The sequence below is a fragment of the Plecotus auritus genome, assembly GCF_963455305.1.
Source record: "Plecotus auritus genome assembly, chromosome: 1".
Classification (NCBI taxonomy): Eukaryota; Metazoa; Chordata; class Mammalia; order Chiroptera; family Vespertilionidae; genus Plecotus; species Plecotus auritus.
Window position 1 is genome coordinate 202,707,513 of NC_137770.1, and position 14,885 is coordinate 202,722,397.

A 14,885-nucleotide genomic window follows, 5' to 3' on the forward strand; every position below is an offset into this window, starting at 1 on the left:
GTGTGGTGGACTAGCAGGGGCTTTATGTAAATTGGTTGGCCGATCCCCGAAATTTCTGTTAAAGTATGGTCTTCTTTCTTTCTGACCTTGGGTTTCTATCCTATGGTCCCAGGAGTTCCAAGAAGGAAACAGAGAGCTTTCTTCTTGTCCAACAGGTCTGTTGGCATAATAGCCCCTGTTCTCCACAGGTGGTGGTACAGTGGGAATTGTATTATATGATGGGAAATTCTCATCTGCATTCCAGGGGTAAAATTCACCATAAGGAAAATCCTCCCTAGGTTTCGACGGATTATCTAAAGAATAGGGAAGGTACTCCTTTGGTCGGTTTGAGGTATACTGTTCATCTTTGTAGTGCCTATCTGTGGCACCTTCTTTAAAGTGCGACTCCTCCACACCCCATCTACTTTGACCTGGAAAAGGTTCATCTCCAGTTGGATCAATTGGGTCTTCTTCATTATAAGGTACAGTCTCTTTTGGGTCTGGTGTATTCATGGGGTACAGCGGATCTTCCGGTTGTCCCATATTATTGGGAGAATCATCTCTCTCATCCCATATATTGCTTCTAATGTATGGTGAGTTTTCCCTGGGGTCATAGGGGTTATAGTCAGGGTAGTACACATCTGCCCTAGAGCCATGGGAAGGATGAGGTAAGTGTTCTTCCTGCCTGATGGGGTCTTCCTTAAAAGGTGGAGAGATGTCTTGGTGGTTCCAAGTATTTCTTCTAGGAGGAAAACGTTCTCCTGCAGGGGAAGGGATGTCCTCAGGGTATGCAGGCTGATAGGTACTGTGCTTTAATTCTGGTTGATTAGTTTCTGATTCATATGGGATCCTTCTTGGCTCTAAAATAATCCCTTTGGGCAAATTCTGGCTTTGGGTTTGTCTATCAGAATTTGGGGCTCTTCTGGAATCTCCTCTTGGGTAATAAGAGTTTTCACGTTGATCAATAGAATTAAAATTTGGGAGTAGCACATTACCCTCGGGAGGAGGCAGTTTATAGTTTGATTTATTAGCTCCATTATCTTGAGAGTTTCTCCAGGGGCCAGTTGGATCTCTTGTAGGAATGACTACTCTTTCTTTTTGACCTAATGGCTTTTCTCTTGGATTTTGAATTTTTTCATTGCGACCAACAGTACCATGTTTGGGACCCAAAGGGGCAACATTGGTTCCCATAGGGTGTTTATTTGGCCCCTGAGGTTTTCTTCTGAAATTTGCTGGATTTCCTGCAAGATTGGGAGAATTGCCTCTTGCAGTGGAAGCATAAGGTCTGCGATAAATTGGATTTCCTGGACGAACAGCTTGCTTCCCTTCCAAAGCATAGGCATTCCACCGAGGACCCCTTTGGACTGGATTTCGGTAAAAAGGCCCATTCTGTCTGTGTCCCACTGCGGTACCAGTGGGACGCCATTGTCTTCCCACAGGAAAACTTGGAAAGTTAGGATTTGGGTAATTTTCACGAATATTTGGCTGACCTGAGCCCCATGGGATTTGACTTCTTGGTGCCCCCTGGCCTGAAACGTTAACTGCAGGGGGTGGGTTGACTCCATTTTGAGCTGTAGGGTTGCTCCCAGTGTTGGGCCCATGGCCACTGTTTCCTGTTGGGCTGGTGTCATTTCCACCCGGACGCCCTCCGGGATTGGGTGCATTTGGTTGGGTAGAATTAGTCTCAGGAACTGTTGAATTAGACGAGGGCTCGGTGGCTGGACTTTCCGTTTTAGGAGGATCTTTTTCTTTGGGTTTTTCAAAATCTTGTTCAAACATTTCTTCTGAATAATAAGGAGGACGACCCCCAAATCCCTGATATCCGAAATATCCAAAGTAAGGATTCTGTAGGGAAGAAGATAGACATTGATAATTACTCTCTGCTTCCCACCATGGTGGTACTCAGAATTTTTAAATGTGATAGGGAAATTTTATTAGCCACATTCTGCTTTTAACACTAATGACTTAAGCTTTCTTTCTTGACATTTGATTCCTCCTTGGGTTCTATGACCCTTTTCCCTTCTGGTTCTCATACTTTCTGAACATTACCTCTCAGGTTTCTTTTTCTTGGCCTGTATTCTAAAACTATTTTTTTAAAGGTTTCCATCCTTTATCCTTATTCTCCTGTTCTCATTTTACACATTTGCCTTGAGCAAGCTATTGCAGTCAAATTCTTTTACTACAAATATATGCCAATGACTCCCAAAGCCACAACTCTGGTCCATCCCATTCTCTCTTGAGGTTGAGACAGCAGGACAGCTTCACTGAAGATCTCATGAGTCCCTCCAACAGAATGTATCCAGACCAGACTCATCTTTCCCTAAACCTCCTTCTCCAATATTCTATATCTAAGTAGTATTCACCACGATTTACTCAGTTTCCCAAGTTGTTTCTGTTTGTCTCCTTTATGTCCTGTAGTGATTAATGACCACATCCTATTAACTCTAAATTTTTATTTTCCTCCTTTTGTCCCCTCTTCCTTTATCTCCAAAACCCCTGAACTATTGCAATAGTTTTCTTACTGGTTACTCTGGATGTAATATTACCTCCCTCTAACCTTGCTTTTCCATTGCCACCAGAGTACTGGAGTTTGGGGGTTGGGTATGTGGGAAAGTTCTGTCACTTTCCTCTTTATTTTTTAATTTTAAAAATCTTTTTATTGATTTCTGATAGAGGAAGGGAGAGGGAGAAAGAAGAACATCAATGATGAGAGAATCATTGGCTGCTTCCCTCACACCCCCTACTGGGGATCAAGCCTACAACCCAGGCATGTGCAATGACTGGAAATCGAACCCTAGCTCCTGGTTCATGGGCCCACGGGTAACCATGGAGGCATACTGGCTGGGCTAAATATAACTTAAGGTTGCCCTTGCCTTACAGGATAAATTCTAAACATTTGGCTAACATACAAAGCAGTACAGTGTCATGCTAAAGAGTGGGTCTCTAGACAGATATGGATTAAAATCCCAGTTCACCAGAATTAGTAATATGGCTCTCAACTTACTTAGTTGAAAAATAGAGATAATAAAAACAATCTACCTCATAGGTTTTCATGAGAGTCAAATGAAATAATATATGTAAAGCTCAGTGCCTGATACCTGGTGAGGGCCTAACAAGGGTTATAATTGAATAATAATGAATAATAATTTTTAATAATCACCTAGCCCATAATCATCCAGCCTCATTTCCTCCTCCTTGTATTTTATGTGGTTGTAACTCACAGCTGCTACTTGCAGCATTATTCACAATAGCCAAGACATGGAAACAACCTAAATGTCCATTAGCAGATGAATGGATGAGGAAAATGTGATATATAATATATAATATATAATATATAATATATAATATATATATGTGAATATTATTCAACCTTTAAAAAAAAGAAAACTGCAATATATGCCAACATGAATTAACTTTGAGAACATTATATACTAAGTGAAATAAGCCAGTTACAGAAAGATAAATACAGCATGATTCCATTTACATAAGGTAACTGAAATAAATACATAGAATCAAAGAGTGGAATGGTGATTGCTCAGGGCGGGGGGAGGGGAAAATGAGGAGTTACTAATTAATAGGCATTAAGTTTCAATTAAGCAAGATGAATAAGCTCTAGAAATCTGCGAACATTGTACCTATAGTCAACAATACTGTAGTGTATACTTCAAAATTTGTTAAGAGGGCAACAAATGTGAAGTGTTCTTATCACAATACATAAAATAAAAAGAAAATTACAACTAGTTCTCTGAATACTCTATTCTCTCTGTCTTTCAGTGCCTCTGCATGTAGCTTCTTCATAGCAAACCTTCTCATTGACACATCTACACCTCCTGGCAAACTTGACTCATTCTCAGGATTCAGTCTGAATGTTCCCTTCTTTGTCCTGACTTCCATGGATAGAATTAGGCTCTACTCGGGGTGTCCACAGCAGCATAGACTTACGCTATAACAATTACCCCACTGCACTGCAATTGCCCATTTTCCTGGGATTCTCCACTTGATTGTCCCATGTGAAGGTTTTGAGTGAAAACATTCTTTTCATCTTTGTTTTCCAGGTACCTAGTACAGGGGAAGTGCTTAGTAAACATTTTATGAGTGATGCAAGCATCATGAGCTCTGTCAGTGTGTTTGTCAGACATTTGTGTGGGATTAAGGTCATTTACTTTTTCTTTTAAAACAAACACACTCTAGGGAAAAAAGTACTTTTAATCTCTATTTGTGGATGGAGATGATGAGACAGGTGGCTGTGGCGATGCCTCTGACATGTAGGAAATCAGACAAGGTCCTCGGAGTTGGAATACAGATTTCTTAATGCCTATGCCAACTGCCTGGGTCATTCAGCCTCACTCTCCCATGTTATAGTTGTGAAAATTTGAAGTGTTAGTTTTTAGGCTGCATACAATTATCTGACTCATTTTTATTTGGGATTATTTCACAATGATATTTTTTAAAGCACCTTATGCCATTACTAATAGTAATTAAAAATATTTTTATTGATTTTAGAGAGACAGGAACGGGGGAGGGGGAGAGAGAGAGAGAGAGAGAGAGAGAGAGAGAGAGAGAGAGAGAGAGAGAGAGATTGGCCAGCTGCCTCCTGTGCACCCCCTACTGAAGATGGAGACCAAAACCTGAGTATGTATCCTGACCAGGAATTGAACCACCAACCTTTCGGTGCATAGGATGATGCTCAATCAACTGAGCCATATCGACCAGGGCTAACATAAAATTTTTAATGTCACTGTTTTAACTCTCCACTTCCCAGATCTATCAGGTTTCTGCATTTCACTGAGGACATAGCACATATCTAGGAAAAAAGAGGTGGCATGCTGTGCCACCATCACTGCAAGGACTTTTTGATGACACAGTGCTGGAATATATTAACAGCATATCCCTCTGTGTCATGCATTTGGCTCTTCTCCTAGTGTGGTGTCATAAAAAAGTCATTGAACTTGTGTGAGAAGACCTGGGTTCTGGGTCCAGTTTATCCACTAACTCAGTAGGTGAAATTAATTAGTAATTTATCTTCTCTGGGCTTTGATATATTTGTACAATGAGGGCGTTAGATAATTACTTCTCTTGTGGGGATAACATTCTAAGATGCTTTTACTTTCTTCTCTGTTTACTAGTTGCTCCATCACTGGAGCGTAGGTTATTAGGTTAGCCTTCTTTGACAGAGAGGGAGAGTAAGAGAGAGGGAGGGAGGGAAGGAGGAAGACTCCAATACATATAGAAGAGAAATTATGTATCACATTTATTGTATTTTTACTGGCTTGATTTATTTCACTTTTTCTCCTTTACATCATGGGCACTAGAGCTATAGGTTCATGTGTTGGATTTTAGTTTTCTTATTAGGTAGGGATAACAAAAGTAGAGACTGAAAGGTTGTAATTGCTAATGGGGAATGTAGCTTTACTTGTACTTACCCCCCCTTCTTCATTACTGACTGGTGGACGTCCATAACCTGGTGGTACCCTCTGAAAGGTGAAAAACACAATGAACACAAGAGAAAACCACTTCCTGTGCTGGTAAATACAATTGCTTCAGAAGGATCCTAGCTCATCCTACTGAAAATATCATTTCCTAGCATTCACCTGGCCCCATCACCTCAACACACACACACACACACACACACACACACACACACAGAGAGAGAGAGAGAGAGAGAGAGAGAGAGAGAGAGAGAGAGAGAGAGAGAGGAAGAGATGGGAGGGGTGAAGGGGAGGGAGAAAGTGGATTGAGTGCCATTAGGGTTCAAACATCCATATTAGAACATGTAATGATGAAGATTAAATAATGATGCTATTTTTATATCATCTACTTCACATTTAGGGTGACAAATTGACAATCCTTCCTGATTATTACTATAATGTTTTTATTTGACCAAGGTTTATTTTTCTACTCAAATTTGAGGGCTGGGTTTCTACTCAGGAGGGTTAGAAAAGCAGTTCACCTTCCACAGATCTTCCAGAATTTTATGTACATGTGGTTAATAGCTACTTCAGCATGAGACTCATGCTCATCTGCTTTTTAACTATTAACCTGGTACTGCCTTAGTTTCCTTACTTCAGTATGCCCAGTAAAAGAGAGTAACATTTTTAGAGGAAAAAGTAAGGAACTCTTATTTAAATGATTGTTCCTTGTTAACAAGAAACCTTCTTGGTTAAAAGGGTGATAAATAAGAAAAACCAATGAATGAAGTCATCAAATATTTATTTATTTATGTTACTTTAACAGCAACTGGTCTTTACTATTTCTTTAGTTTAAATAGTTTATTTTGCAATTCATATTTTTAATGTCTGTGATGCAATTTTAATATTATATTTTATTTTAATGACTTTAAACTTTAAAGGATTCTTGTAAATATTATTTTGTATGTTTTTTATAATAAAGTAGCTGTAGCTAGAAATAATATATGATGGAAAAATCTTTGTCTAATCATAGCTTATCTTGTGATTTTCAAATTCCATTTTGTTCAAATTTCCCCATTACATTAAATGAGGATAATCTTTGTGTTGTCAAATCTCTTGAGGAAGCAGAAAATGGTAATGAAGTAGCACAACTTTTTAAAATTAACTCATTAACTAAGTTAGTAGCAGTTATTTGATGATTTAGGCTGTGTTCATGCCACCAATTTGAGTAAAAAGTTCACTTAAAAATTCTTTTTTCCTACATGATCACTGATGATCTTGTTCCATGCTCTCTAGGATTGGCACATAGCATTCCTTTCAGAGTGTACAAACTTACATTAGTTTGAGATATAACGTGCTAATATTATTTTTCACTTCTAATGCTAAGAAGAAAACTCACATGTGGAACTTGCCATGGTGGCTGCTGGTAGGGAAAGATCCCATTGCCGAATGGTGGGAATGCCTAGAGGGAAAGAAAGAATCATCATGATGTGGAATTGAGAATATATGAAAAATAAAACAAAACTGGTAAATACAATTATATGAAACTTGGGAGTCTACATCTCCCTTTGCACTAAACTGTGCTTTTTAATTGTAGGGCAGAGATTATAATAATAACAACTAGTATTAGTATTGTTGAACACACGTCTTAGGTATTGTGCTGAATATTTTATATTGGTAAGCTTACTTAATCCTCACATAACTAAAGAAAATATGTGCTATTATTATTCCTATTTCACTTAAGATTCTGAGGTTCAGAGAAGTTAGGCACTTGTCTCAAATCTCATAGCTGGTAAATGATTGAAACCAGGAGAGTCTTTTCATTTAATTTTGTTTTCTCTACATCTATAATAGCATCTAATAATAAATGCTAACTGACTAAAAGACAGTCTTTAGAACTCCACACGAGATGAGATCTTGAGAAACCATTTATAAGTTTTTGTGCTTTAAGTCAGGACCATCCTGAAGTACTGAAGCAGTACTGCCTTTCAGGGCAACGTTTTAGATAATCAAAATGTAGAGGTTGCAAGGGGCTTAGAGATCATTTTGTTCATTTATGGGGAACCTGGAGTCTAGAAAGGTGTAGTGACTTGCTCAAGCTCATACTACTACCCTCCAGTTCTACTACTGAAGGTAGAACTCGAATCTCTGTGTCTGGACTCTTCCATCAGTGCTCAGATTACTATACTATGCTACCTCTGTATTTTAAAGGGCCTTCTTTAAGGTGAGAGTTTTTGAGTAATTTTAACTCAAACAAGAACTGAAATGGACTCACCAGGCAGTTTTGAATAGGAGGTGACAGAATCACCTTGGAAGAAAATGTCAAAACTAAAGATTCTGTTTTGCTCTTAACAGTCCCCGGGTTGAGCAGCACTGAAGGACGTGTGTATGTGCGGGCAGCAAGGCCCTCCAAATCACTTTGAGGCCATATGACTTGGTCTGAAATGTTGCTGGGCAAGCCTCACCTGAGGTGGCTGGGCTTCCTCTTGGGGTGGAGTTGGGGCAGGCGTTGGCTGCTTTAAAGGTCGCTTTGGTGGTGACTTTTTTGGTTGAGGCGGGTTGGGCTTCGGGGTCTCTGGGGCTAGATCCGTCTTGCCCTGGCGTTTGGATGCTGAAGGAGATGAGGGTTTCTTTGGGCGCCCCGTGTTGGGTGGTGGCTGGGGCCACATGGGCATCTGGTACTGTGGGAAGAGCTGAGGGGGTTGCATACCATACCCATATGAGGGGCCCAACTGTGTCATCTGCAAGGGTAGCAAATAACAGTAAGGTCACACGAGGGCTGAGATTCCGGCTCTCCCCACCCTCTTGTGTCAGTCTCTATACTCAGCCAGGAATCTTAAAAATCCCATGGAACTTAACAATGGAAGCGTCAAGATCTTTAGCTAGCATTCCCTTACATGTTATCTCACAGAAATGAAGTTCATTCAGTCTTCTAGAAAACCAACCAACCAACCAAACAAACAAAGCAAAGGACAAATCGGGTAAGAAATTTCAGTTTAAGAATAAAGCTCTTACAGTTAAGAATTGTATAAGTCAGGGTATAGAGGAGTTGATTTCAAATTCAAAACCCCTGTGACTTGTTAGAGGCTGAAAGAGGAGGAGGAAAAGCAAAAGGAATAAAGTGAGAGTGTTAAAAAAGCAAATGATGAGAGAGAGAGACAGAGAGACAGAGAAAGAGAGAGAGAGAGAGAGAATAAAAATTCTGTTTGTGTAAACACCCTTAATGGTGCCTGTGCTTCTTGATTGCAGGTGAATCCTCATTAATTCCATTTTCATTATCAGAATCTCCACAATTTCAAAGTTGATGGGGAAGCAAGAGTAGCAATAATCTGAAAATGCTAATCTAGAGATTGCAACATCAGTTCCCATTCAAATGCTCCTTCTCTGTTTTCACACCAGTTTCTATCTCCAGTCTTCATTAAGTAGTCTCTTGCTGTCTATTGGATGATGTACACACACATAGTGCAAATGCCATGTGAACTGATGGAAGATAAAATTGCAACTCCTGCATTAAGATGTAGTATTTTATGACAATTAGGTTGGTGAACACATCAAATTACAGGCAAAGTCACTAAAACCAAGAATGACAGTTTAAAAGAATTAGGTCAATCAATAGTCAAAAGTGAGAAAATTGATAATGATGATAATTTTAGGTGAGGGGCTTTAAAAGAGAATGACTTGTTTTTTTTTTTTAAAAATGTATCTTTATTGCTGAAAGTATTACAGAAATCTCCCCTTCTTTCCCCATTGACCCCATCTTCCCTGCATCCATCTCCCACACCCCAGACCTTCACACTATTGTCTGTCATGGGTTATGCATATTCTATATAATAAAGCCTAATATGCTAAGTGTCTGGTCATCCAGTCGGCCATTCAACCAATCAAAGTGTAACATGCTAATGATATGCTAAGCCTGCTCAACCGCTCACTAGATGTGCACTGACCAGCAGGGGGCAGACGCTTTGACCGGTATGTTATCTTGCTGCTGGGGTCCAGCTGATCTGGACTGAGTAAGATGGGCTGGACATGCCCTGGCCAACTTCCCACGTCCCTCCCTGGCCCTGATCGTGCACCAGAGGGATCCCTTGACCTGGCCTGTGCCCTCTTGCAATCTGGGCTGAGGGATCCCCCCACCCCAAGTGCACGAATTCGAATTTTGTGCACCGGGCCTCTAGTATGCATATAACTTTTTTTGGTTAAAAAGATTAAGGAAAAGCAGATGAAGTCCTTGATTTTCCTCCAAAATGGTTTTTATAATCATGCCACAAGTCAAAAATGACAAATAATATTATTGTACTAACACACAATTTTGTCTGAAAAGTTATGCCAAAAGATTCAACAGATGCTTGATTTATTATTAGTCAGTTCTAAGAATTATCACACAGTGATAAGTATAATTAAATTTATTTAAATAAAATGATAATTTATTTCATAATTTTGGTGTTATCTTTCAAGAGAATCCAAATAAAATTTACACTGCCTCCCCTGAATATTTACTATGCTATTTTTTGTTCTCATTATTTGTGAATATATCTTGTGTGGTCTTTTCTCAAAACAAATTTCTTTTGGACTTAAAGAGCCCTTGTAATTAAAAATGAGTTTTATTTACTTGAAACAACAATAATAATGAATAAGAAGAAAATTTGTTATAAGAGGACAGGTGAAATTATTCCCCCCCTTGAAACTCTTATAATTAAAATCTGTGTATAGTTACAATGTAATTATCTTTATGTAAACAAGAAATCATCAGAAAGTATAGATCATTAGACATAATAACTTACATGTGGGGAGTTCATGAAGTTGAATTGACCATACCGCATCATCTGTGACCAAAGGAATCCATTAATGTGGCACAAGTGAAACATTGTTATTCAATCAATCCTCACATCATAATAAATAAGTTGAATTTCTGATTTTAAGGTACAAGAGTCATAATATATTTTACTGGTTATTAAAAAAGTTAAATGCAATAAAAACTTCTATGGCATTTGAATTTTTTACTCAGAATTTTATTTTGAGAAGAATAATAGAGAATAAAAATCTTGTCTACTTTGAAGCTATTAAGTGTTCAATTCTACTTTTTTGGAATTCAGGATCTGAGAGTGTGATAATTCTATGAAAAGATGATTCTCCTTTCTGATGAGTAATGAGTTTGGCTAATGATCCTGGGTATATGTCATGTAAAAGTTATTTATATACTTAAATGTCTAACAACCCTTGGTATAAATGGCTACCTTTTCTGGCTTGAAAACTTAGCAAAAAAGCTATCAAATGTAATACAAATTCACATTTAATTTGAGAAGGAATATTGAAATACATAGGTAGGATGGTGCTGAGGAGATTACTACTTTGCCTTAATATGAGAGTTTAAGTCTTTCAAATCTCACTCCCTCTACCTCTTTCTTAAGACATTTTATACCAGAAAGTTTTCCAACATTTTTTTTTTAAATGAACTCTCAGGACAGGGCTCTGGAAAACTTCTCCCCAGACACTGAACATACATACCTCCTCACTTTTACTGCTAAATCCAGGCATTCGGGGCATGTGCATCTGAAAGTGAAAGGATACCAATGACAAATTCAGAATGTCAGTTGAAATAAGTCCAATAATTTTCTTCAAGCTATGTAACAATAGAGCACACAAAAAAAGTCCTAAATTTTAAAAATATACTCACTGGCATAGCAATAGAATTACCAAGCAGACCTAGAAAGACCAGGAGAATCCTCATTTTCCCACTTGGTACCTGAAATAAAAAACTGGATTTTATTTTTGGACTATGAAATACGTATGCTTGGGGTACTCCGCACTTATTTAGGCACCAGCCCACCTGTCTGTCAAGAAGTGTGCAGAAGCAGACAGTGAGAGGGGCCTCTGGTGCCATTTGAATTTTACATTAAGGAACTATTAGGTAGTTATTACCTGATAGTGTTCTAAACTGCCCAAAGGGTCACAGTATAAAGGAGAGATGAGAAGGAGGAAGTGTGGGAGGGGAGGGAGGGAGGGAGGGAGAGAGAGGAAGAGAGAGGAAGAGAGAGAGAGAGAGAGAGAGAGAGAGAGAGAGAGAGAGAGAGAGAGAGAGATTGATGCTTGAGAAGATAGAAGATGGCTCATAGCACTGGAATGTGGAAATAAGAAATTAGGAGTTTTCCTGAAAAATATAAATACTGCTGTTTTTTTTAAAAATATATTTTATTGATTTTTTACAGAGAGGAAGGGAGAGGGATAGAGAGTTAGAAACATCAATGAGAGAGAAACATCGTTCAGCTGCCGCCTCCTGCACACTCCCCACTGGGGATGTGTGCGCAATCAAGGTACATGCCCTTGACGGGAATCGAACCTGGGACCCTTCAGTCTGCAGGCTGACACTCTATCCACTGAGCCAAACCAGGTAGGACTGAATGCTGCTGGTTTTGAATGTCTAGTTGCTAGGCTGGTTTAGAAAGGCATAGTAATTTCTGACTATATTAATTGTTCAGAATATCTCAGTTTCAATGAGGGCACATTCCAAAATCAGTACTTTAAACTACTTTCTAAGGTGCTATAGACAACATGCCATTATATGGAGGCTAATTAAAGAAGCTGGAATATCCCAGAATCCTATCATTTTCTTCTATTATTTTTTATTATTATTATTATTTTATCTTTAAAAAATCATTTCTGCTCAAGGGCTGGTCAGGGAAATAGAAAAACATAAATTCATCTCTGTTAGATACTTTGATTAAACATATGGAGGAAAATATTGAAACTGAAGACATATGAAGCTTGGAGATTGTTTTCATTTATCCTACTTTAGTTAATTATGAAAGCCTTGTATAATTAGAACTTGTATTTACATATTTGGACAAGATTTATTCTGAAGCATTTCCTTAGCTAATTCCTTAAGAAAACTGTTCTATTTGCATATACAATAGAGGAAAGTAAAGGATTTAGTCAGAATGATTTATTTTCATGGTATATCAGATAAAATACAATTCCTAGCATAGTTACCAGGATAGAGACACCATTTTTATTCCTTTTGTTCCTGCTTCTTTCTAGGCATGAAATGCATCTAGTAGTGATTTGAGCCAATACTCAGCCTTCTGCTTGCTTCCCAGAAATGTAATTAAAGGACACTTTAACTTTTTCCTAAATTTTAAGTGTAATCAATTACTTTTTATATATCAGAGAAGTTGGGAGAGTGTAATGAAACAAAGGAAGCAGCAATATGTAAATACCTTTTCTCCTAATTAAAGGTTTTCAGAATCATAACATTGTAGAGAATTAAAAATTACAACTGAAACTAGTGTGTTTAGTATAGGAAGCTAATAAAGAGAATATTAGTGAATGCTTCCCCCCCCCCTAAATATACTTTCCAAGATTATGGCCTAAGATTTGGAGAACTTTTGGATGTTTAATTTCTCGCTTGCTTAGTCATCCATTTAATCTCAATAGTAGCTGTCACTTAGATTTTTGATGTTATACATTCATGTAGAAGATGTGGTCTTATATTTTATAAATATAAAATGCCACTCATTTTCTCTTTTGTAAAATTAATATATTATGTTGGATGACTTTTAAGATTCCTTCCATCTCTAGAAAGTTTATGATTAGGTGAAAGTCTATGATTAGTTATTTTTGAGCTGAAAATAATACTCATAATGATTGCTATGGAATACAATGACTGCATAAGTTCTTACTTCTTCCATCCCATCTGTCAACTCAAAAATCCTTTGTTTCTTCTGACATATCTAAAGTGTTTTATCCCCTCAAGTATACTTCTGACAAGATTTAGTTTGATATGAAACCTGTGTGTATAAGGAAAAATAAATGATAATACTCACCAAGTTATCTAGCTTAGGAAAAGAGGTTCCATGTCTGCACTGAAGCAGCAACATTTTTTCACCAAAATTTTCATAAGCCTTTAAGAAAAATACACATTTGACATGAGAAAAAACTCAATATAGAAATGAAACAAGCAAATGAAATGAATAGTAAAACTTCAGTTCTATGGCTCAGATGCAATGTTAATTATTTTGCCCAATCATGTCCTCATTAGGGTCTTCAAAAATCAAGCTTGGTCTGTTCTTCTAAGGGAATGTGAAAACTAAATCAGAGAGAAAATGACCCAGGCATTGTACTTTGGATAATTCTAGTGCAGTGTTGACAAAACTTTACTGCTTTATTGGAAAATGTACAAAATCACAGTGTTAAAGGAGATTAAGTAGGTTGGAAGAAAACTTATAAGAAAAACGAATATACCAAATAAACCAAGGAGTTTCAAGTTTTATCAGAAGATCAGTCTGCAAAACATGGTTATACAACTAATATCAAAGAATGCAATAAGGAAGAGGACCAACATCTCTGACCTAAGTTCCTTTTTTGGCTCTATATTATTAGTGTTGATAATCTCTAATACGTACTCACCCAATTAGAAGCTCCAATATTTAAAAAATAACTTGTACTTGAACTTTGTTAGTCTGTCTTTGAAATATATTCTTAATGGTCTGCAGTGGAAATGACTACAAATTGCTGAAACCAGAGAGATTTCAAGAAGCAAGACACATTTATTTCTTAATAATAAAACAAATTCTTCATGAAGATGTCATGTTCTGTACCAAAAGGCTCCTCCTTGTCAGAAAAGCTTGGGATAGCAAGGTCACATTTAAGCACTGCTGCAGACCTGCAGAACCAATCAGCTTTGAGGAAAATGGTCTTGCCACCACAAGAGTTTAAGGTGAAAAAACACATCCAATGTAAAATCTGTAATGTGTTATTATAGGAGCTGTCAAATCAAGTCTATTATTATGTATAATAACAGTCTAGGAAAATGAGCTTGTAGCAGTAAGTTTTAGACGATGCTTTCCTTGATGAATTTGAGGCTTTTCAGGTATAGAAATTTTGTTTATACAAAGTCATCTAGGAAACAAAGATGAATATTGACTACATGCTATTGTCATATATTACTGAACATCATTAAAAGGCAGGTCAATATATGTATTTAATTTAATGTTTAATTAATGTATACTTAATATATAATTAAAATAAACTGGAATGTCATGGACAACTCAATGGCTTGATTTTATTCAAATTACATAAGGCTACACAGTGTTCTTTCTGAACTCAAATATAATTCAGTCACTGGGGATTCAGAGTTTTAGAGGTGCTGGGCAAAACAGCAAATGGACTGTCAGCTATTCATGACAATACAACTTCTTTAAACTATGAGCTGAGAAACTCACTGAAGGGGTTATGTTATGGATTTTTTTTGGAAACCTGACTTACCATAATACAAATTTTATTTCTAAGTTAATGGGACAATGATACTTTTCATTGACAAGAACAAGCTTTGCTGAGCTTAGATTGTGCTGTTCTCTTATGGCTCCATAAGAGAAATCATTTCCAGTGGTGATGTTTGCTTGTTATAATGCTTGCATTTGAAAATTAGGAATGTTTAAATTTGATGCCAAAAGCTGGTTCCTGCTTTGTATGATTGTGCATATCAGTTCATCCAGTGGTTGC

General features: G+C 37.5%; 1 protein-coding gene across 1 annotated transcript in view; it reads right to left on the reverse strand.

Annotated features, from left to right (window-relative positions):
• The window catches only part of ENAM (enamelin), a gene marked incomplete at both ends in the record, with an annotated part of 14,287 nt that extends 1,026 nt beyond the window's left edge, over positions 1 to 13,261 (reverse strand). Inside the window, 8 exons of the mRNA XM_080651638.1 lie at positions 1 to 1,824; positions 5,403 to 5,453; positions 6,787 to 6,849; positions 7,853 to 8,128; positions 10,169 to 10,210; positions 10,893 to 10,937; positions 11,062 to 11,130; positions 13,208 to 13,261. The exon at positions 1 to 1,824 is cut by the window's left edge and continues 1,026 nt beyond it. Of these exons, the coding sequence (XP_080507764.1) occupies positions 1 to 1,824; positions 5,403 to 5,453; positions 6,787 to 6,849; positions 7,853 to 8,128; positions 10,169 to 10,210; positions 10,893 to 10,937; positions 11,062 to 11,130; positions 13,208 to 13,261 (2,424 nt within the window). The remainder of the gene's footprint in view (positions 1,825 to 5,402; positions 5,454 to 6,786; positions 6,850 to 7,852; positions 8,129 to 10,168; positions 10,211 to 10,892; positions 10,938 to 11,061; positions 11,131 to 13,207) is intronic.
• Between the last annotated feature and the right edge of the window lie 1,624 nt (positions 13,262 to 14,885).